At 46.2% G+C, this 24120-nt stretch overlaps 1 protein-coding gene across 7 annotated transcripts in view; it reads left to right on the top strand.

Annotated features, from left to right (window-relative positions):
- The window catches only part of LOC144129030 (MBT domain-containing protein 1-like), a 40043-nt gene that overhangs the window by 10412 nt on the left and 5511 nt on the right, over window positions 1–24120 (top strand). For 3 of the 7 annotated variants that reach the window (XM_077662902.1, XM_077662903.1, XM_077662904.1), the window contains exons 11-17: window positions 1858–2107; window positions 4139–4218; window positions 4668–4902; window positions 6030–6116; window positions 9422–9538; window positions 12722–12794; window positions 15961–16132. In XM_077662902.1, the coding sequence (XP_077519028.1) occupies window positions 1858–2107; window positions 4139–4218; window positions 4668–4902; window positions 6030–6116; window positions 9422–9538; window positions 12722–12794; window positions 15961–16132 (1014 nt within the window). Of the gene's footprint in view, window positions 1–1857; window positions 2108–4138; window positions 4219–4667; window positions 5002–5708; window positions 6117–9421; window positions 9539–12721; window positions 12795–15960; window positions 16133–24120 lie in introns of those variants that run through there. The other 4 variants (XM_077662905.1, XM_077662907.1, XM_077662906.1 and 1 more) reach the window with 4 other exon arrangements.

Here is a 24120-nt window from a genome sequence, read left to right as displayed (position 1 = left end):
TGCCCCCAGCTGTTTACAGCGGATGCGAACGGAAGTGTGCCCGAATCGGTCGCAAAATAAAATTTAAAAAATAAAATAAAATAAGGAAAATAAAATTTTCTTGACTCTGCGACGCCAGAAAACCGCGGTCTCTTGGATGCTGAAAAGTGGCCAAAAGACCGCGGGCAGACTTGCGCCGTAGCATTCCAGGGGGTGCACTCTGTGAGCAAAATTTTACCACTCTAAAGAACGTTTCTGGCGCTGAAACGTGCCAAAAGCACAAAAGAAGTGTCCCTCTATTTATGAGCCCATTCACACTTGGGCGAGATGAGCTTTCGGAAACGAACTGAGCTGGTCCCTGGCTGCCGTAGTCGTCGCTAAGTCTAACCGTTTCACGTTGGCCAAAGCAGACAAGAAAGCATGTGAACAACGTAATTCCCGAGAGTTTTCGCTTCAAACGAGAAGGCAACCCACAGGTCGCGCTTGCAATCGTGAACAACGGTGTTGTCGAGCTGCTGCCTGGTCGCACGCCCTTTGCCGTGTTCGACGCGAAGAGCTACGTTAACAAATTGGGAAGACAACTTTGGGGAAGCCGGTCTAGAAATTTGCTTGCCGCTCATCATAGTCAGCCTGTATCGCAATAAAACACCGCCCCTAGCTTCGTTGCACTTTTGACAGCGCAAATCTACCGATAACTTTCCGAAAACACGAAAAATTCCGGGCGTCGCCAGCTGCGAGTCAGGCTGTCAACATGGCAGGTCAACGCAACCATGGTGTTTTCCCGGCGATTTTCTCAAGCCGGTCATGTTTGATTCGCGCCATCCAACTAGACAAACGGTCTAACTGCATGGTAAGGTCATTGAATTTTTTTCGTAAGCATCTGTCAACAGCGCGGACGCGATGCTGCGCGAACACTGACACTCAAACCGTAGAATTAGCACAGTGTCGTCGACAACGGTGCGCCGTAAAACTTAATTGCAAACTTCACAGCCGTACACCTCGGGAAGAAAAACTACCCAGTAATCATGCGAAGCTCCTACTGCAAAACCGTTCAGTTTTCATGAATGCGCTGCGTAACTGCAATGAGTGGCTAATCGTTTTTTGAGCACAACCAATACAACCTCAGACTCAGCCATGGCATTTCCGTGACCCCCCTCCTGCCTCCCGCATGAAAGCGGCCACTGCCTTCGCGATTCGAAATACCCCGAAGGTTGAATGCATGGGCAGCGACCGCGGTCTCGTGCAATGCTTGGTCAGATTAGAGCAGGGGTTGCACGCGCCCGGTAAGAACTTGAAACAGCCAAAGCTCACTGCCTTTTTTGCTCCTGAATAGAGTTTTGCTTCACTGAGTACATTGTATTTTGACTTCCTCGCCGTTGCGGCGCAATTAAAGCTCGACTGCTTTAGATTTTCTCGGGTGGTCGCTTATATTGAATTACCGCTTATAACGAATTTTTACATCGTCCCGCTGACTTCATTATAATGAGGGATTACTGTACGGTGCATCTCTGGTCTGAAAGAAAGAAGGCAAGTGCAGAAATGTAGTGGAAAGCATAGACTACTGAGATGCATGCTCATGGCACACTGCTTTGAGCAAGCACATCTTCAGAGATGCTCAGCACAGTGCTAAGGTGTCTTGCTGTTCCAGACACCTTGATTGAGGGCATGGTCTTTTGCATTGCGCACATTCTAGACGTCTTATCACACAGCCAGAGTTGCTCATACTGTTTGCGGGCTTGGGATTCTGTATGATGCATATTTACCACTCCTGCTATGCTACAGATCTCGTACATCTTTTTCAGGCACTTGCTTGCTGTTCTTGACAATGTGCACGTGTGAGTGTGGATGCAATCTAGTGTCATTGTTTTTCGTTGGCAGGTGCACACACCACAGTGTGAGCTGAAGTTCAAAGAAGGTATGAAGCTGGAGGCCATTGACCCCCTCAACCTGTCTACTATCTGCGTTGCCACAGTGACCAAAGTTTTGCGAAACAACTATCTCATGATTGGCATTGACGGCATGATGGCTGCCAACGGCTCAGATTGGTTCTGCTACCATGCCTCGTCACCTTGCATTTTTCCAGTGGGCTTCTGCGAGCTCAACGGCATTGAGTTGACTCCACCAAGAGGTACTCAGTTATTTCATTTACTGCAACAATCTCATAAACAGTATGTCTCCCTTGTGGTACGCACAGTTGCAGGTGAAAAATTCACTGAATAGTACCAGCATGTACTATACAATAATTGCAAAAACCACGAACGTTGACAGGAAAATAACTGCTAAATTGTCACTATTGAAGGACTGTAGACACCTAATTTTAGTTTCATGTTTTCTTCACTTTAATGGTGCATAAGAAATTGACATACATAGACCGTGGTGTGTACTTGCCTATGACCGCTGAATAATTTACAATCAAATTTCTTCTCTCATGCTGTTGGAATACCCTTGGAGTACCCTGTCTACGGCACAAAAAAAAAAAATGTTTTTTACAATACCGAGTACAACTACAGTCAAAGACCGGTTTTTCAGACCCTCTAGGGACTGCGAAAACGACTGAAAAATCACGCAGTCCGGAAAATCTAATTTCACCGAAAAAAATCACGAACTTAATACCAATATGCCGGAGGAAGGAGCAAGTTGTATTGCTAAAGCTCCTCATGACTAAATTTTGCCGCGCAACATGTGCACAGACGACAGGCGGCGACCGCTTTCACGAGCTCGGCCTGGCTGTGCTGCCCTCGGCATGTCGCCGATGAACGCACGGATTGGGACAACGTCTAGACAGGAGAGCGAACACACCGCTGCGGGAACTGTGCTGCGCCCACAGTACGATGGGCCTGGGTCGAGAACGCAAAGATGGCAAAACAATAAGAACCGAATAATGCTGCGCCATTTCCTTTCCCCAAAAACCAATTATTATTATTATTAATAAGAAGCGAGAAACGGCCGAAGCAAGCACTCCGTTGGCGTTGGCCTTCATTATTAGGCCTAGCGACTAGAGCCAAAATTGCGACTAGAGCATATCCAACGATATGCACTCTGCGGTGGCTTGTGTATAATGAGAGGCGTCTTGCCTGTCATCGAAACACCAGTTGTTTATGGTTTTACAATAAAGAGTCAGGGTTGCGCTGCGTTTTGCCGCGGGTATGCTGACCTCGCTCCGAAACGCACCACCATTTTCTCCCTCGTTCGCCGCCTCTGTGAAGCAGTACGCCTCCCGCGCGCTTCACTGCTACCTTTTCCCGTGTTTGGGATGAAAGACTGCACAGATGAGTTCCGCGAACCCTGACTACTGTTCAAGCTCGTGCGGTGGAAGATATTCAAGAACAGTAGAATTCGAAACCACGCGGGTGCAATGTGCCAACTTGCACAGAATTCCAGCATCGCAAGTCAAGAGACTCCCTTTAAACTTGAATTTCCTTTTGTTTGATCAAGTCTTCAATCTCTCCTGCAGTTTGAATGAATGAGGTTCCACTGTACACATATTATTTGGTGGCTTAAATATTGGTGGCGAGTGCAAACGTGGTCCGAAAAATCGAATAGTCAGTTGTGGTGTGTCCACACTTTCTGACCTTCTTATACATTGGCTCTATGGGCCATGTCGCAGTGCAGTGAAAAAGTCCGAATAACCAAGCATGTCCGAAAAATGAGGCGTCCGAATTTTCGGTCGCAGACTGTATTTTAAATTAGCCAAAACCAAAAAACCGAAACCAAAGCTGAGTTTCGACCAAACTAGGACGTCACGGCATACTTATGACATCATTGATACTGCTACAAAGGTTATCATGTGCACCTTGACTAGCTAAACTCATGACTGTAAATGACAGGATGGGTCATTATTTGACTCAAATGACCAAAGACAAGCTCGAAATTTTGTCCTTTAGCAAACGCAGAGCGAATGTCAACGAGCATGCAAACTGGCATCATATGCAGAAGGTTGCTAAGAGAAATCGCCCTGATTGAGGCAATAAAATGGAAAATCTTTAATTCATTGTCGCTGCAACGAAGTGTCACTCAGCTGTGAAATTTGGCACACAAAAGATCAGAGGAGTGCGCAGAACATACTGAGAAAGTTTCAATAAAATATGTGCAGGTAGAAAAAATGCCAGTTTCCCTTTAAGGTTCTGACAGGTGTATTGACATGCAACTGTCCTCTTAGGTCACAAAGGAGAATTCCGGTGGTTTGAATACCTTCGGCAAACCAAGTCTGTTGCAGCACCTGTGTCCCTTTTCAAAAAGGTGAGGATCCATGCTTGTGCAATTTGCACCGCCCCCTTCACTACTGGCAACAGAGAGATGTCATAGTAATGAATGTTGCTTACGAGGTGAATGGCATTGTAGATTAGTTTGCTCATTCTTCACACTGAATAAGTATCCATTTTTCATTTCAAATGTGCTGCCGCTTGGTTGATTTATCTAAGCCAGACTGTCGATCCCGCCGGTCTAGGTAGACAGAGCCATCAGGCATTGTCACATCCACTGCAGTGTCTATTATGGCAAGTGAAACGGTTGTTTGTGTTGCAAAACTTTTTGATCTGTTCGCGCTCTTGATTAGTGCCAACGCTTATTTGGGCTGCCTGCTTTTCTTAAAGACTGGCCACACAACTTCATCATGTATATCTCGTTACTCTGTAATTTGTAACAAGTGCTCCCCCTCGCCCTTTCCTCTTTCCTGTTGATGGCAACAGGACATCCCCAAGCATGGCTTCCAGGAGGGCATGCACGCGGAGGTTGTGGACCTGATGGAGCCGCGCCTCATCTGTGTGGGTCGTGTGACCAAAGTGGTGGGCCGGTTGTTGCGGGTCCACTTTGACGGCTGGGAGGATAGCTACGACCAGTGGTGTGACTGCGAGAGCCCCGACCTCTTCCCAGTCGGCTGGTGCCAGATGGTGCAGTACCCCCTGGAGCCACCTAGGCAGCCTGGTACACAGCCACTCTTGACAGGCCTTGCAGTGCCTCCACCTGTGGCTTTGTCTCAGTTCAGTCATTTATACGACGTGGTGCTTCTCTTTGTACACTTAAGTGGGGAGGGACACCGGTCTTTGGGACCAAAAAATGACCCAAAAATCAATTTTTTTAAAAATGACATTTTTGGAGCCTATAGGTATTATTCTTCAACTCTACCAGTTTTCTTTCCCAGGAAATCGGTAATTTGACCATAATATTAAATTTAGATCACTGTGTGGGCTCAATTTGTGCAGGAGCAGGCAATTTAACACCATGAAAATTTTGGACACCTGGCTATCTTAGTACGTCAATATCTCAACGTCTAGGACAGATAGACATGTCATATTGTTTGCTAAGGGAAGCTGAAGGCACAATGTATGCAATAACCGAAGCACAATTGTTCAATCACGCTTGAAGAGTTTATAATTTTGCAAAGTTTATCTATGCATGATATTGACACTTTGAATGGCGCTATTCTAAGTGCTGTGAAATTACTAATGAGGGTGAAATGAAAAAACTGCTTTGATTATTGCACTCTTTACTCACCATACTATGTAGTCATGGGTTAAACATTACTTTTTATTGACCCATTTTTTTTGTACCTAGGTACTAATAAATGACTAAATAAAATTAATTATATTAGGAACTAACAAATTAAATAAAAAAGCAATTTCATATTTTAAATCAGTATAAAAAACTGAGCAAGGTATTGTATTACAGTTTAATTTGGATTGGACTAAAAATAAAGAAAATAGGTCTAAGACCAGTGTCCCCCCTTAAAGGAGACCCAGAATGCAGCACAGATGCTTTTGACTTTGCAAAATAATTTCTGTCACTTAGCAGTCAGATGGATTGCTTACCTCCTTGATTCATCATGACTGCATTTGACAATGCCTTTTAGGCAGAGAAGTTTCGTTGCTCTCACTTCATAAGCCAAAAAGCAGCTGGGAGAGTTTCTTTAACACTGTTGCTGTTTTGTGAGGCCAAGCTGTGGCACCAAGTGGTCGATCTTTTCGCGTCTGTAGAAGTGCATTAAATGCAACTCTTGGAGGCCGTCATATGACATGCCCTGTATTATGCACTTGTTGTTGTCTTTTTCGCAGACACCAGCTTCCTGAAAAAGAAGAAAAAGTACCAGAGCTACAAGGGTCCCCGCAGAAGTGAGTTTCGAACTCAGGAAGCGACCCAAAGTTAGTCAAGCAAGCATTTTCATCCCTAACACAGACTAATGGCACCAACTACCATCATGTGCATGGCTGCTTCTTCCTCCTTCTGTTGGTATCCATTTTCAACCTATGTTCCACTAATTTTACCCAAATTTAATCAACTCTGGTGTGGTGAAGCCTCGTTACAACAAATCTTGCTTCCAGGACTTTTGTTTCATTATTTTAGTAAATTTAGTCCCATGCCAGGTGCCCTCTTCAAGGGCACTGCGTGCTAATTGCTTGCCACCATAATAATTATAACGATCGCCATAAATGTACAGTCACACACCACCACTCGCCTGCCTCCCATGTTTTTGTTCTAGTGCCGCCTCTGTGGCTCAGTGATTAAGGTGCTCGGCTGCTGACCCAAAAGACAGGTCTGTGTACTGTGCGATGTCAGTGCGTGTTAAAGGACCCCAGGTGATTGAAATTTCCAGAGCCCTTCACTACGGCATCCCTCATAAACCAAACCCATAAATCAGTAATGTGCTAGCTTTTCTTTCGGTTTTTATGACCGTCAGCAACACATCTAGCGGTGATGGTCAAAACAGCTTGAACTAATCCTTGTTCTGTTTTCTTGCCTGTTACATTCATACACTCGGCCATGTGGCAACACAGGAAAGCTATTGCAGACCCGTATACTTTATTCAGGCATTTTTTTGGGGGGGGGGGGGGGGGCAGTTTTAGTGCAGTGCAGATGCAGTGCTTGTAACAAGTTTGTTCTTACGGTGGAAATACAAACTTAGCCATGTGAGAATGAACTGTTGCTCCTTGGCAACCAGTGAAAAAACACTCATTAGAAGGTGTGGTCTAATCACATGTTACCCAGGGTGATGGAAGTACAGCCTGGCATATTCTCAACACTAGCCATACCAGTTGCAGCTTCTGTTTCTAAACAGTGGAAGTACAGTCGCACTGTTGCATTGGCTGCACTTATTGTGGTCTACTCATAAGCAAACACTCAGCTGTGTAGTATATTATAATAGTTTTTGTGGTTGGGAGGCTTCACTGAACCTATTCGCTTTCTTTTGCATGTTGCTCCTGTGGTTGTTTGAAATGTGTGGTAAAGAAACCATGGTTTAGCAAGTAGAAATTTTTCTAAAAGGAAGAGCATGTATTGGGCAATTTAGTTACTCGTGGTAGCACCTGCTGACCTGTCATTGAAAAAGATTAGAAAATATGCCTCTAAGACTGGCAGCTCTTTCAGTGTACGTATAGCACCCATAACTCATTGCCCTTTAGTAGAGCAAGCTTGCAAGTAAGCTAAGTTGCATAGTCTTTTCTGTTTTCCTTCGTCGCATTAGGTGTCCTTTCTTTATTTATCTGAAATCAAGCTTGGGACGTTGCAAAGTGCAAGGTCTTGCTCTTCTGTGTGTCCTTCAGCGGCCCTCTGTTACAGAAAAAAAAAATTATAAGCTTCAGTTTATTCATGAAATTAGATGTGCACTTAACCCATTTTTGCTTAGCATTGTGTACAAAGTGCACACAAAGATATAAAGTCAAGTGCAGAGACAGTGAAGGCGGAACCGCATGGCGCGTTTTCCGCGAGCGAAAAACGCGACGCGCGGTGGACGCCCGCGTTGCCGTCAACGCGTGAGCACCCGCAGGGGAGCGGCGCCTTCGTGGCGTGTTTTGCGGGTTGCCAGACAACGTAACTCCCAACGACATGAATTGTCCCTGCTACCGCATATGTAATATGCCCTTAAACTTACACAACACTGCAATAGAAATAATCTAGTGTAATTACACAACGACATTTTTTTTTTCCGAAGTATATTTATCAAGCTTAATTTCAAGCAGGAAGAGTGTGTGCGAAACTGCGACTATGCACTTTCTGCATGCCAAGAGGCCGCTGCTTGTTTACAACTCGACATAGAAAATGGAGTGTCGGGCGCTTACTACAGAGCAGAAGAGGCGGTCGCGTATATCCCACAGGACGCCTCTCCACTTCCGTGATAAGGGCCTCGTTGAAGACTGCTTTCTCCATTTTCGATGAACACGATGCGCGCACGAAACAGTAGCACGTGTTTTTCACGTGCGCGCCGGTTCTGCAGAGCGAAAAAAATAATGCGCCGAAGAGGTTCCGTCGAGATGCGCAGAGAGTAGGGCTATCTAGTGGCAAAACCAAAAAACCACGTGACCAAATACCACGTGACTTACTTGAAATCTGATTGGCGGACGCGCCCCGGACGCGCCGCGCGAGGCGTTTTTTTCTCCTCCGAGTAGGAGCACGCGGCGGCGCGATTTCATGACGGATCATACTGGGCACGCGTCAAAATGACGCGCGCGTCCCACCATCCGCGCGTCAATCGCGCCTGAAATCGCGCCATGCGGTTCCGCCTTGAGAGAGGTTTATTTCAAAGGCAGAGAGGTTGGCTTGAGCGACCTGCTACCCTGCACTGAGGAAAGGAAAAATGAGCAGAAAAAGGTTCATGATGGGTGACATTGTGGATAGAAGAGAAATGTGAATTATGTATAACAAACAGATAAAGAATGCGCCCAATAACAACTGCAAGTCGAGACCTGTGCTGCTCAAGAAACGAAAAAGCATTTAAATTGCGTAATAGTCTAATATAGCAACCACATAAATATATCCGGGGCTTTTAAAGTTATATTTATTCCTGAATGCAGCTATGAACGATGTACTCCTCCTCAAGTTCTGTTTGTTACAATGCTGCACCACTTTTTTTCCTTCTCGATACGGCAACTTGCAAAAGTGGCGTCATGATGGCATTAGAAAAGTGCACGCTGCGTGCAATGGTTTCATCAGTCCACGCATCTTAAAAACCTGGTTTGGTGGCATGGCACGTTGCAAGGCAGTGGACCGGAGCTTTGTGGCTAAGGCTTACTGCATAATGCTATGCAAAGCTGCTGGAGCCTTTGCTAATGGACATGTGTGCATAGATGGGTGCTGCTGGTCTAACAGCTTTTTGTCGTTTGTCCAGACAGTATTTGTCCAAAAAAAGTGTGCACAAGCTTGCATTCCTGCTTTTAAATGTAGAGAGCACTGCAATGTTGATGCACTTGCTCACAGCAATGTTGGCAATGGAGTATGCTTCATGGTGTTGGTGCTTTTGCTGTATTTTTTTATGTGCGTGCTTTGTGCCAGTTGCAAAGGTGCAGGATAGAAGCTTGGTATGAGCATTTTGAGTGGGAAACTGCATGCGCATGCCCCTCTCTTTTTTTTTCACGCTTCTTGCCTCTTTATCGTCACGCTCGTCCATCCAAACAGCATGCAGTTTGCATATGCCACCTGCCCAGTTTTCAGTGAACCGTTATTACCTATGCAGAAAAGAAGATGCGCTTCATGCCTGGCAGCCGCAAAAGTGGGGGAGCGGCGAAGGGTGGATCTCCTGGCGATGATCTCTATGGTGATGATGAAGTCAAAGCCGAAGTTGATGATTTTGGTGAGCAGAGGTTTCATGTTTTGCACCGTGATGGGCCCCGAAAGGGTCGCTTTTGTGTACTTGTGTTTTACCTTGAGCACCTCATTCTAACACATCCCCGAATCTAACGCACGCTTGATTTTTATGTTTTTACACCAGAAAATGCCAAATTAATGCAAAAGCCCCAAATGATGATCATTTTAGCATTTTTATCAGTGGTTGCAAGTGTTTGCAAGAAAAGTGCAAAGCAAAATTTGTAGGCTTGGGTGAAGGGTGAATTTTCAGTTTGTACGTACATTGCGCGCAACATACGGTCACGTGACCGCACTGTGCACGCAGGATCATGCATTAGTACGTACCACTGCCAGATGCAAAAGCCAAAAGTTGTCGGCGAAAGCACCGCACACACCCTGGAACTGGCACATGGCGCACCACCGTATACAGTCGAACCCCGCTACAACGGAAGTCGCTTCAACAAAATATTTCCAATGCCCCATCAGCTCGCCATAGAAAGGAATGGAACAAATTTCTCATCACAGCGAACCATTTTTGGGGCGCGTTTCCGCTTCAACGAAATTTTTGCTATGCGAAGCGGTGGTTTAAAAATCTATCTTACAATAAAACAAGCTTATCGCCGCCCATCTGTATACTTCCGTAGGTCCACGCTGCTTTGTTTCACTAAAGTTTCGCTGGCACCAATTGATCCACTCATTCAAACGCACATGAAGACCATCATTGCTTGGTGGTGATGGCAATTGGGCTGGCTGCCTTGCGACAAGGCACGGGTGCAAACTCCCGTTTTCTTTCAAGTCAGAGCTGCAACCAATCCGTCGCCAAGGGACGCAGCAGCCTGGCAACAGCAGCAGCGCGTTTGCCCTAGTTTTTTTCACTCTACTTGTGCGCTGCAATCGACACGAGCATGGCGACTTTGTCTAGGAAGCGAAAGTTCCTTTCTCTTGAAGAGAAGGCACGAATTATCAGCGCGGCGTCCAGCGGCAGGAAAAAGGGAGATGTTGCAGCGGACTTCGGAATCTCGCAGAGCACGCTGTCAACTATCCTGAAGTCGAAAGACGCAATAGCCCAAGCTCTTTGTTAGGGGACATCCGCGAAGCAGAAAAAGCTGATGCAAGCGGCTCACGAGGACCTTGAGAAGGCTCGCTGCACGCAAAAAAAAAGGATGCAAGCCAAGATGACCGTATTTTTTGGTAATAAATATTTTTGAACAGTGTAGTCAGATCTTAGTTTTTTGGGCTGATTTCGCCACAACGAAATTTACACTTCAACAAAATTTTTCGCGCACCCCGTGAATTTCGTTGTAGCGGGGTTCGACTGTACCAATCAAAGGATACGGTACCCGCGTTTTCTGTCATGTGTCTGCGTAGATCAACCTCGTAACATTGAGCATTGCACTGCTTCGGATGGAGGTGCGCCATCTTAGAAATAACATCAGCGCAAAAAAAGGAGACAAACGACAGAAAATTAATCTGATATCTCTGGCGATTACATGCGTGGCAGTGCGGATGATAAGCACTGGCCATGGAGACATTATCACATTTCTAACTCATTTATTCATCATCAATGCCGCTTTTTCAAATTGGTCTCTCTTGGAACTAGAGTTGTCGATCTTGACTGTTACCAGTAACTAGAAACTGGATGTGGAACAAGCTTCTGTTCTCTTCCGTGACACCACTGACTGGCTAGCAGTCTGCGACTGTAGATTTTCTACCAGTGCGACTGTTTGTGACTCGATTTTTGACCGAAACGGTTTCACAGCCTCTGCCACTTCCAGGTAAGCGCTAATGGTCGTTTAGCTGAACTCGGAAGGGAAAACAACATAAAAGCTGCAGTGTCGCTGCAGTTTCCTGCCGTGATGGCCTCTCTACAATGCATAGATGCAAAGGGGAAAAGCATCCGGGAAAAAAAAAAAATGCACTAACATATGAGCGGGTTGTTCCAGCGAGGACGCGACATGAAGAAAAACTCAGCAGGTGCTTCGTAGTGCCTACGGTAGGCAAGGGGCGGCGAGGCATGTGAGAACTACAATGGTGTGCATGCATACAAGCCGGCCGGGTCTGCAAGACGCAGCATGAAGAGCAAGAATGCTTCCCCCCTGCACATTTAATGCGAGGAGCTGAGACGTCCAGAAAACAATGTACAGAAGATCCCGGCTACTTTCGTCATTGCTGTCAGCAGATCGGATGTATCGCAAAGTTCCTTCCATACTGCGGACGTGAAGTGCAGACTGAATTCTGCAAGCACTAAGAAAGGAGCTGCTGAGACCTCGCACCAAGAGATGCTAATCGAAAGTTTTGTAGGTAGAGTGGCGGTTCAGAGGCGTGCCCCATTCAATACCTCCATTTTTAAAAACTAGGCAGTCTGGGTCATACGTTTCTTCAGATAATAGTTTTTCTGCCCCGTTTCTTTTTTTAGGAGTATCAACGAGATTTTACTGTACTTCCTTATACGGTTTCGGTTTTGCATATGGTTGTGAAGTGCATTCCGTTTTAAAGCTGTTTCAAAGTAAAAAGATGCGCGTTAGAATGGGGTAAACATGGTAGTTGTTTTATGTTCACTGAAGTGTGCCTCTTGCGACTAAAATAGTTTGCCTCCTCGCGTTGTAAAAGATAAATTTGTAATGTCAACTCGTGCATTGAAGGCAGAGGTAGTGTCGTTCGTGGCAACAGCAGCAGATGTGATGCAGATTGTGATGGTCAAGCAGAGCAGTGTATGGAAAGTGTCAGACATTGCTGCATGCTGTGAAATTTAATACTAGTTGGGAGTGACCATGCCACTGGTTTCTGCCACGTGGCCAGAAGTGCTGGCAGGCAATGGTCGCATGCAAAGGACATCATGAAGGATGCACTTTTAGGGAGAAGTATCTCATTTCAGTTCTCACTCACGTGTTGATATAACACCGTGTTATAATTGGACGTTGATGATCAGAATATGAGAGAGAGGCCATAATGAGGGAAAGAGGCTACAAAAATTCTTGTTGACACCAGGTTCTATTCTCTCTAACAAACTTTCTACAACTGGGCCTATTTTATATCTTCATCTGCAGATGTTGCATTACTGTATTGGTTACACCGCAGTGCTTAGTCCCAAGAACTTAATGTGACAGCCCTGACGTGTTCCTCATAACATGCTTCATTTGTGGAAATATAACCAAGGTCGTGTAAAAATAAACCCATCGTTACTTTGCAGTTACATCATCATCTGATGCAAGTGCCCTGAAACGCTCAGACAGTATTGCCACGCAGTCATACGGGTCCACAAGGTGAGCTGAACCTGCCTGGGAGTGTAGTTAGTCATGTGTGCGCATGCATGTGTACAGGCGTGGTGATGCCAAGGTGGTCAACCTTGCCTTTGGTAGTCGTGACCTTTGTGTGCATTAAGGGAGCACAGCATGTGTCTGCCACGGGGCCGAGGCTCAGGTTGCAGCATTCAGACGCTGCTCGCCATTTCCGTAGTGTGTGGAAATCTGGAGAACGCTATTTATCTCTTCTTACTGCGAGGAAAATGACCGTTTTTTATAGGTTTCAGTAGTTTTTTTTCCTGCAAAAAACTATTGCATTTAAAATTTGATGCAATACACGAAAGCAAAGCTAAATAAATGTGCTTTGTAATAAGCATATAAGTTTAAATAACAAATTGCACATTGCAATAACTTTATTTGCCAAAAACAAGAATTTAGTAAAAAAATTGTGCAAAGCTTGTAAAGACATGGTGATATTTGAAAAGAATAAATCTTTAAAATTTTCTGAAATATGCAAAATTTTTGTATTCTATTGGCCGCTAGCTGTGAAAAAATCGAAGTTCTATCTTGAGTAGTATTCTTGCTAAAAGCAATACATAACTGGAAACCCTGATTGGGCACTGGAGCGCGACTGCCTGTGTTCCAGGCTGGTTTCCAATGTCGCCAATGTCAGACCTGAATCCTGACGAAAAGGCATCTTCAGACTCTCTGCTGCTTGAATTATCGATCAAATCATTTACAGATGATGCAGACTTCTGAGATTTGCGTCATTTTAGAGCGCACATCGCGCATGCGGAGGATACCAAACGACTTTGATGCTGTTGCATCTTCGGAGCAAGTAAAAAAAAATGCCGACTTGTGAGCAAAAAAAACTAAATTAGAAACAAAACTTCGGCTCACTGACTACAAGTCAGATGCACAGCATGCATGTAAGAAGCGCTGAAGGCTTCGAAGCTGAGTGGCGAAGTCGTTACTAGGCAACATGGCAGGCAATGAGTGCAGTACCATGTCTGCGCGTCTTTGCAGCACGTTAAAAAAGTGCCACCTCGCGAGAAAAAAGAGCAAACCACGTCGAAAATGAAACTTCAGTTCTCTGACCACAAGCCAGATGCGTAGCGTGCCCATAGCAATGCAGAAGGTTCCGAAATTGGTGCGCGAAGTCATCATTAACAGGCTAACAGTACTTTTGTACCTCATTCAGTAGTTTTAAATTTAGGCATTCTTTTCCCACATTAAAAAAAAAAAATTCTAATACATCATTGAGGTTTTTCTATAATCATGTCCCCTTAATTCGGTCGGTCTTTTTCTCCAAAGTCATCATGTTGGATAGTTCCCGATCTGGTATGAAATGGCTTTTGGGCTTATTCTTTTGTATCAGAAGAGATAATATTCTGGACAAAAATGCTAGTTACTGGCAAGTACACATGCACACTGCTGAGTACAGTTAGATGTCTGCTGGTGGGAAGCATACACTTAGTTCCACCAAGGAAGGCACTTTGTACAGATTTGTGTACATGTACAAATTGTGATGGTGGAAGGTTACCAGTTGCTGTTCATCACTGGCATTTGCCAAGGTGGCAATATGAGGATTGTGCAGTGTGGTAAAAAAAAATTTTGATGCTGCACTTCACGCCATAAAGCTATAATCAAATGACAAAATCAGCCTTTATGGCAGTGTTGAAGCACGTGCTGCTGAGTCGAAATTTTTGCGAAATATTATTTATTGAACTGTCTACACAACATAAAATGCAACGAAGTTGCAATATGGATGTTCGAGGATTCCTCTGCAACAAAGAAATTGGTATAAGCGGCAGTGAACCCCCACAAAAAGCTGTGACCTTGCAGTGCACACAGTTGTGTACAAAGCACCTTAAAAGGTTAAGAAAGCACTCCCATTGTCTGATCGTGTGAAATGCAACTGTTGATATGCGGAGAGAATTGAGTGACCATGTTCAGTGCTGCAGAGGCCATGAAAAACAAAGGCAGGCATACTCCTAGGAGTTAAGTGAATGTTGCCAGCTTTTCACTACGTCACGGCTTTGAGCACGCTCTCGTCATTGTACTGTGCAAAACAGGTTGACTGAATACCTCGGTGATATTGATTGAGTGAGTGCAGAACCTTCAAAAAGTAGGCATGCAGTTCGACTTTAGGGGTTGGACACAGGGTGACTCAGATAGTGGGCGCCACTGAGGGTGGCAGGTTTCTCATGGTCGTGCTCTGGTACCTTGTGGTGCCCAGTAAGTGGGGTTGCAAGAGAGTGAGGCAGTCTCCAACCACCTTGACTGTGCGATGGGGAGGACATGTGGAGGCGCAAATGGTGCCAGTTTAGAGGTGCGTAGGGAAGCGGACGCCCAAACCACTAGACTGTGGCATGGTTTGTCTGATTGTGGTTGTAAAGCAGTTCTGTAGACCCACAGCCTGGTAGGGAACTGGCTGCCATCATTGGCAAAAGCTTCGCATGCATGCACAGCCCAATTTCCATATATGCGCGCTCATTTTTGTCGTTTCTAGGCATGTCCGAGCTCTTCTATACCGGTCATCTACTCCAGATGACTATACACGGTACTATGACTTAGCAGCTTCAACAACGTTTGCCTATCATCTCGCGACACAGAACAGCCAGGCAAGCGTACTCAATGCCACGTAATTCCCTTAATAGGTCAGAAGGCAACACTCTTCGGAGATTACAAACAAACACATATCCAACACTAGCTAGGTTACGCCAGTGGTATCCCACACTATATTCTGCACAGTGCGGGCACTGCAGAGAGTATTTTCAGTCCCATAGTTGACCCCATTCCAATCCCATCTGGGAAGCAGTGGGTGGCTATTCTGCTCAGTGATGGCACTGACCACCAGCATTGGCTGGTGGGGAGGGCCAACGCAGCAGTGGCAACCAGGGGACTGCTGGACTAGGCGGCTCGCACGGCCATATGCTCTGAGAAGGTTCTGCGCCAATAATTGTAGTATGTGCTGTAATAGCACATCTGCCTAGGACTTTTATTCATTGCGGCCCTCACTACATTTAAAATTTGACTTATTTTAATTCGCAGAACACCGCTGTAGTTAGAATACCACCAGTTCGGGCAGGTACTGAGAAGGAGCACGTAGCAGGATGCTCCTGTGCACTGAAGTGTACAGCTGCCGTGCACAGGATAAGCGTGCTTTAAACCATTTGTTGCACAGGCCTGAAGTAGGAGGCGAGGAAGTGGAAGAGGAACGGGTGCAGACACGAGGTGGCCTCGGGCTGAGCGTGTCCCTGAGCAGCCTGCACCCACGGCGCTGGGGTGTGGCGCACGTGGCACGTTTCCTGCGACTCAATGACTGTGCTTCCTACTGCCAGGGCTTCTGCCGGCAGGTGCGGTTTCTCTTATTAGGCCATGTAGCTGCCAAGCACTGTCACTAGTTGCGTGGCTAGTGAGGAAAGTGTAAAGCACCGCCTTCTTCACTGATCGCTGGCTAAGTGGCCCCAGGCTTGACCTGAGGCGGATTTTGCACATAGCTGTATAGGACACCATATTACAGTAGACTCTCTTCAAGACGAACTTGAAGGGACCGTAAAGTTTATTAGTCTTATCAGAAGTTCGTCTCAACAGAAGTGCCCCTAAAAAAGATACGTGAGCATGCTAGCTGTGTCCATATATATATATATATATGTTTTTATCGTGAAGACTTTCAAAAGTTTCCCCGCCTCAACCGCTGGCTCATTTGCGATGAAACTGCACACAGAGCTTGCGTATTATGGTAACTTTTGTATCGTAGGAAGTTTGACAACGGTACTTACTTAGTTGAGCCGTGCATGATGCGAAAACATAATCGTCTACGTAGAGATCGGCAACCAAAACCCGCAGACGACGCTTTTTCGCTGAAGGGCGGCAGTGGCGCCATCTGTTTGCGGTAGTGCAAAGCGTCACGACAAGGCCGTCGAGGAGAGCGTTGCAAGGAGCGCGGGCCGTTTGAATATGCCGTTCCTGTCATTTCGTCTGCTTCTACTGAAGCACTTACAACATTTTCGACTAATTAAGCGGAAAAATATCAGAACAAATGATTTAACGAGGCTTTACCTTTTAAAGAATATTGTTTGCAATGCTTGCCTCGGCGGCCTTGTCGTGACGGTTTCCACTGCCCAAAACAGATGGCGCCACTGCCGCCCTTCAGCGAAAAAGCGTCGTCTGCGGGTTTTGGTTGCCGATCTCTACGTAGACGATTACGTTTTCGCATCATGCATGGCTCAACTAAGTAAGCACCGTTGTGAAACTTGCTACGATACAAAAGTTACCATAATACGCATGCTCTGTGTGCAGTTTCACGGCAAATGAGCCAGCGGTTGAGGCGGGGAAATTTTTTAAAGTGTTCACGATAAAAACGCACAACACTGTGTGTGTATATATATATATATGTGTTACATGAAAACAATAATTAAAATAGCCCTTCTGAGAGAGGATAATTGCAAATAGATCATTTTTTGCACTATGGATGATGTGAGCTGAAGACTGAGAGCATGAAACAAACTCACATTACCATATTTGAAAATGGCATTGGTCTAGTTTTTCTTTTCCATTGCCTTTTTTCTCACTGTATCTCACTGACACTTCTCTCTATGTCTCTCTTTCTCTGTGTGCATGTGTGTGTCTGGTGAGGAGTGGGGTGTGTGTTTGTGTGATATTTTTGCTTTCCGTTCTGTTCCGAGTGCTTCAATGGCGCCCAATAGGGTTGCGGTGCATCTCTTATCTCGCTTCTTCTGCAGTACCATCTGTTACACAGCTGTTACCAACTGCATGAGCAGGCACACCACTCGCCGTGTCCATATGCCACATGCAGTGTGCGTGGCACCGATATCTGGCCATCTCTGCACTGCAATAGTGCGTGTTGCAATACTGAATCAGGTGCAAATGCAGTTTTTAAGCCCCAAGTTAACAAGCGGGTGCATTTTGTGTATAGTACACATCTTTTAGTCTGTGGGAGGCAACTCGACCATTTTGGATCACTTCCACCCTTCCACCTGCACAGGTGCAATGATGCCCTGCCTTTTTCACAATGGCAAGAAATCCCCCCCCCCCCCCCCCTCCCTCCGCTCCTACAAGATAGCTTCCCCGTAGGTTTGCACGAATATGCGTGGAAGCCCATCTTGTGGGGGTGCGCTTTCTTGCCTAGAAGCATTTTATACATTCTTAGAGTGCAGCGTTGAGCGCCGAATTCATTTTTCAAAAATTCAGTTTTAACCAAAAAGCGAAGCATAGCTACCTGGCTGTTGACTATGAGTTTTAGTCAAAGTTGAAAATTACTAAGTAGGAAAGCCAGGGGCACGATGCGACTGTGGTACTTGTGGATAAGCAGCACAGTTGTGTGATTTTAAATATTGCTCTGTTAGCTCACACGCCTCTGCAAACCAGGAAGCACGAACTCCTTGCCGCCAACTAGCTGAGCACTGTTTGTTCACTATCATCTCCCGCTTAGAGCAGTTGGTTGGTTAAGTAGGTTTATCAATTGCATGTAGGACACCGGCATAAAACCTTGCATGGGCGTCACGAAAAAAAATATCATATTCCAGCTACTGTGACGACTGAGCGGCAGTTCCATCACTGACATCAACATGCAGACCATGTGATGCTCCGCCTTCTCACTCAAACCAGCACAACAACCCAACAATAACATGTAAACCTAGTTCTTAGAAGTAAATTTCTACTTGCGTTCCGTCTGCTGGCTGTTTAATTTGCATTATAGACTTAGTGACGATAGCACAGCTCCAAGTACTGCCATTCATCATCATCATCATCATCAGCCTGACTACACCCACTGCGGGGCAAAGGCCCTGCACTGCAAGGCAAAGGCACTGCAGGGCAGGCCCTGCAGTGCTCATGCTCACAAAAACAACCTAGATGGACTCCAAGTGACTTGACTACATGGACTGCCACATTAAATCCCCGAAAATAGCCGGTAATTCATTCGTCGAAAGTGATATTTTCCAAAAAAAAAAAAAACAACGAAACTCGAGTTCCAAAATAAACAACAAAAAGAAGTCAGCCGAATTTTCAAAAATGAAAACCACAAAGTCCAATCCTTAGCTACAGTAATGCGAGGTGCACAGTGATGGATGAAAGTATGGTGAAAGTGAAAAAGAGGAGGAGGAGGATGTGACGAGAGTAGGCAAGAGCGGCACAACAGAGGAGGAGGGTACTGCAAGAGCGGTGCTCTGTTGGCAGTGATGGCTGCCGCAAAACGCACCGTCCGAGAGGCTCAGTGGTGGCAGATCGCTCAGCAAGGTGCCAAAGCTAAAATTCACAGATGCCTCCATTCTGCGCTGCATGTTCTGTCTGCGGTTGCCAATGGTTCAGTGGTTCAGGTACTGCAGCAGCTGTGCTCAAAAATCACATTACTGAGAAGCGCAATCGTCAGCCAACTTTTCTTGCCTTGACAGTGCCACGCGGATGTCCCATGAGTGCCATTGCAGTCGCTGCGAAAGTTTCTCTCGACCTAAGTTAGTCTTAGGCGGATAACTTTTATATTGAGTCCTATGGATAACCAACTAAATTATCTCTCACTGTTCCATCTTACCTGAGCATTCGTCTCAACCGAGTTGGCCGTAATGGGAATGTACCGTGTGCGCCTATTTTATTTTTTAGAGTGGTGTGTCATATTGAGGACGCTGGACACAGCTTACAGTCTTTGTTTAGAACAAGCAAAGTAGCATTTACCACTAAAAAGGCAAAATTCCCCCGAGCCTTCCTCTGCTTTTTTGTTTGTTTGTTTCAGGCATTTTATTTTCTCGTAATTGCATGTGACGAGTTGAGCGCGTGTGATCTATTTTAGGCAACCAGCCAGGACCTGCACTAAACTTTATTTTGGTCGGCACCTTTATCGCCAAATGTTTTCCCGAGGCCAATTTTAAGTGCTAACTAGCCAGCAATATTTACAGGATGAGCCTTTATGCCACTCTTCATTAGTGGTGCAACAGTCAGTTCATCATGCCCAGCCACAAGTATAAAAAATATTTTGGGATCGTAGTTCAGCTGAATTAGTCTGTTGTCTAAGAGATCCCAGGCACATTTAATGTAGTATGTTCTTCCATGCCTTAAGATGGAATGGTCAGTTTAATTGAAAGGAGGTGGTGTGTAAGGGACTATATATATAGTAGTAGTATGGATTTTGGTACCCGAGTCCGTTTAGTGCCCAATTTGGTTTTACATTTTGATTTCATTGAAGAGCTTCTTGTGGCACATGACATCATGCACCAGAATGTATAGCGCAGTACTTTTCATCCAGAGAAAGGTCTTAGCTATTTTGTTTGTTCGTTCATTTGTGTGCTAGATGAGAGAGCCTTTTTTTTTTCCCAAGATTTCTCTACATCTAGAAATCCTCTTTTAATTCACTTTTTTTTTTAGCTTCCACCCCGCGTATGCGCGCTGTTCACAGAGTCCCGTGGGTCGTACCACGTGACTTGATCATTTACTAGCTATATGCACTATGAAGACACATCAGGTGAACTTGCGCTGTTTTAACCATACACCAAAGTGATTCTGTGGAGTTGTTCAAGAAATATGTTTTGTTTTAAAACCGATAGTGAACTACAAACTGAATGTTGGAAGCAAAGAAAACCGATGCTTGGCGGCCAGGAGAGAGTCGATTTTTTTATGGCGCTTCGCGTCTATGAGCTTTGCGTGCCCCATGGTTTTGTTTTTGACGCGCCTCAATATACAAGCGCCGAACAGCAGAGAAACTCCAAGTACCGCTTCAAGTGCTAGTTAAACTTTGAAGGAGCCTGTTAAGGCTGGTCAGATGATCGCCACGGTCGATGAAAGACTATGATGGCACGATGGTCGGTGATCGTACAAGGCAGCACTTGTGTCTATGCATGCTCGCCCGGCGAAACATTCTCGGCTGGACCAGTCAACTTCAAACTACTTAACGGAAATCGTTCATTAGGGACGGGAGACAAGGTACAAGGCAGTTAAGAAAAATTGCTGATGGCCTAGCTCTGTTAGGCCAGCAGATACGTAGCGAAAGGGCGGAGATTTCTGCATCGGAGGATTGCATTCACTAGATGCGCCTTTATTGGCAGTTACACATTGAGCCGTCGTGGCGGAGTGAAGGTGTCATAAGACTGAGGGAAGTGTATCGGGCACTGCCTGATCAGCTAACATGAATAAATATGCTTGATGACTTGGTTGAACTGAAAAAATTTTAACTCACCGTGTCAGTACAAGTGTTGCTGACATATTTATTTGTTTGTACCCTTTGTCAAAATGCAATAAAGAAGAAAAAAAAGTAGTGACGGAGTGGTAGTGTCTCCGCCTGAAACGCCAAAGACCCTGGTTCGATTCCGAGCCTCGTCACAGGATTTTCTTTTTGTTCAGTGATTGGGCGGGGGGTTTCAGTGGCTCCCATAAATGCCGCCACCGAATATGTTGGTTAGCGGTTAAGCGCAGGCTCTGTTAAGGCGCGTTTATGCTCCAGCGTAACGCGCGCGCGCGCTGCACAGCGACGTCACGTCGGCCAAAGCGAGAGCCTCGATCAATACTCCTGCTGCGCTTGGCTGCCGACGCACTCGGCGGCCTCGGCACACTCTGACCGCACTGGCGGGGACTTGGAGGATGTCTCTATTTCGCGCTGAGTGCGCCAGCCGCCACCGGCCCGGCCAGACTGTTTCGGCTCCGCGGCGAGGTGTGCGTTGTGACGTAATTCAATAGTTTCGGCAGTTGGGCAGAGCTGTTCTTTTCGAGCTCTCGGCTAATTTAATCCATTCACAGTACACATCTGAAGGTACATGCAAGTGGGCGAGAGAGCCCGATCCAGTGGACTCGTTGGATCTAGCGGAAGCCGTTGAAGCGTCGTGCGTCGGCTTTAGTTTCAAGCCACCAACTTTAAACGTGACCGCCCTTGAGCACCCATCTGTTTTTTGTGGAAAATAAATAAATAACTTGGCCCTTGCAACCGTGAGAGACCTCGACGCCGCCTGCTGCACCGTGCAACCACGCCGTTCAAGGAATCACAATCCGTTTGCCCCAAAGCCCCGGCCAGCCTCCGATGGGCACAACGCGCCGACCTTGTCCTGTCCCCTCGCGACTCCCCGCACTGGGAGCGGCTGCTCACGGTGGACCCGCCGGCGCCTAACCTAACCGTGCTCCCTCAAAAGCATCGCACGCTCTCTGGGGCTGAGGTCGCTGAAATGCAGGCCGGAGTTTTTGCGAGAACTACGTCGTCGTGTTCGGCAACGGGATCCATCGTAACGCTAGCAAGACGCCGGTGCAAACGTAAATGAAGCGACGGTAGCGACCCCCGATAGATGCCTTCAACGTGCGGCGGCGGTAGCTTTCATTTCGGCCGCTGCTAGACCGCACCGCTAACGGCCAGAAATCACGGAGTCTGTGTTTACGTCACGTTTCACGTCACTCCGTCCTATGACGTAACAGTTCTCACTCACATCATAAGAGTTCTCGAGTTTGAATAGGAGTGGCGGGAAAAACTTTTTCAACTTCGAATTCAAATTTCTTTGAAATAAACGGACAAGCGGCAACAAAGCCATGAATTGCCGAACTATCAGATTTTGCTAACAAAAAAAATTTGATAGCGTTCTCAGTGTCCCTTTAAGGAAAGGACGCCTGCCTCGCATATCTCAGTGGACACCCGAACCAGGCCGTATGGGAAGGAAAATGAAAATTGGTTTTAAGGAAAGTAAATGACAGGAAATGCCTGTCTCACAATTCTGGCTGAACACCTTTACCCCGCTGCAAGGGAAGGAAAATCCCTTCCCTTATGGCGTGGTTCAGGTGTCCACCGAGACACGCCATTTTTCGCTCAGGGCCAACGCCGCCGACGACACCGGCTTTTCTGTGACATGAGCTCCTTAACCCTGTCGCGTTAAAAGTTTTCATCCGCATATAATGAGAGTAAGGAAGGGCAGTCAGCTTGAGGACAGTCCGGAAGTCGCGGAATCCGAACGCCCTCCGATTATTTGTGTATGCCGGAGCACCGGACACGACGCGTGTAGTGCGAGCGGCAAGGTACAGAGGCCGCTCACGACCACTCGCATCGTGCGCCGCGAGTATGCGCAGACCGGTTCCGGCATACGCGCTGGCACACACACTTCGGAAATGTCAATTGGAGCTTTGACGATCGTCATCGCCGGGTGTATGGGTACTGTTGAGCTCATTAGATATCCCCCTGAAATTACCATCGAGCTCCTCGGAAATGCTGGCCCAAGCGTCCGCGATCCAAATGCACAGGGTGGTTGGAGAGGCCCGTGTCCGGCAGCAGTAACTGCAGGCATGCAGACAATGCATCTCATGCAGACAATGTAGCAACGCTTGACACGGTGCCGATATATCTCGGCAGCTACAATTACTTTCATTTTAAAAGCAGTCGAGTGCTGCTTTCGCGGTCCGGATTTCGTGCGAGGTGCGATCGTCCTAGGCGTCGCTATGTCAGGTCAGCATAGTGAAGTGGCGTCGAAATCGAAACTACCGCTACTACCGCTAGATAGCGCCTCCTCTCGCTGGAAGTGTGATGGTGATGGCGCTCGATAATAGAGACTTTTAGCAGAGCGGGTTTGTGCACCCGCTCCGCTCAGTGAGCAAGCGGGAGCGGAACGGCCTCTTAGTGCCGCTCCCAGGTGAGCCAAATGGAGTGCGGCGCAACACCGGGCCTTGCAAAACCTGCTGGTCTTGCGCAGATTTTGACCGAAAATTGTTTGGATCCACATATAATATGCGGTGGAAATGTGACATGCTAAAATTTTGAAAAACCTCGTATTATACATGGGCTTTTACAGTACATCATGTTTCGTAAATTTCATGATTTTGAAATTTTTGGATGGCCATCCACCTGAAAATTTTTCAACTTAACTGCAATTAGTCTCTGGCGTATGCAATTAGTCTCTGGCGTATGCAAAATTGTCGGTTTTATGGCACTGTAATTTAATCCCAGCAAGTTTTCTGTAGAAAAAATGTGTCAGATATGCGGGTCACATGATGCGTGTAATATAAGGCCTGTCCCATTCCTTCAGCCAAAATATCTGTCATGAAAATGGCACCACATAGGCACAATTTGTAATCAAGCAGTTTGTAAGAAGAATGAAAAACAGATAAAAGAAAAGTCTCCCAGCAATTGAAAAGTCATGTATTGTATTTCTCACATTTTTAGCGTGCCTGTATAACAGAAAACATGCCTCTTTCTTCTGCAGTATAGTGGCTATAAACAGCTACTAGCAGGTGTACTCAACTGGTAATGTATGCAAAGGTATTTAAGGGTGCATTATGCAAAGTCATTAAAACTGTTGATATTATAGAATGTACTGGAAAGCCAGTACATGCTATATTTCATCTCACCACTGTGTCGGCTGCTCTTACG

The sequence above is a fragment of the Amblyomma americanum genome, chromosome 4 (assembly GCF_052857255.1).
Source record: "Amblyomma americanum isolate KBUSLIRL-KWMA chromosome 4, ASM5285725v1, whole genome shotgun sequence".
In the NCBI taxonomy this organism is placed as follows: domain Eukaryota; kingdom Metazoa; phylum Arthropoda; class Arachnida; order Ixodida; family Ixodidae; genus Amblyomma; species Amblyomma americanum.
This window is presented reverse-complemented; position numbering and strand designations above follow the sequence as displayed.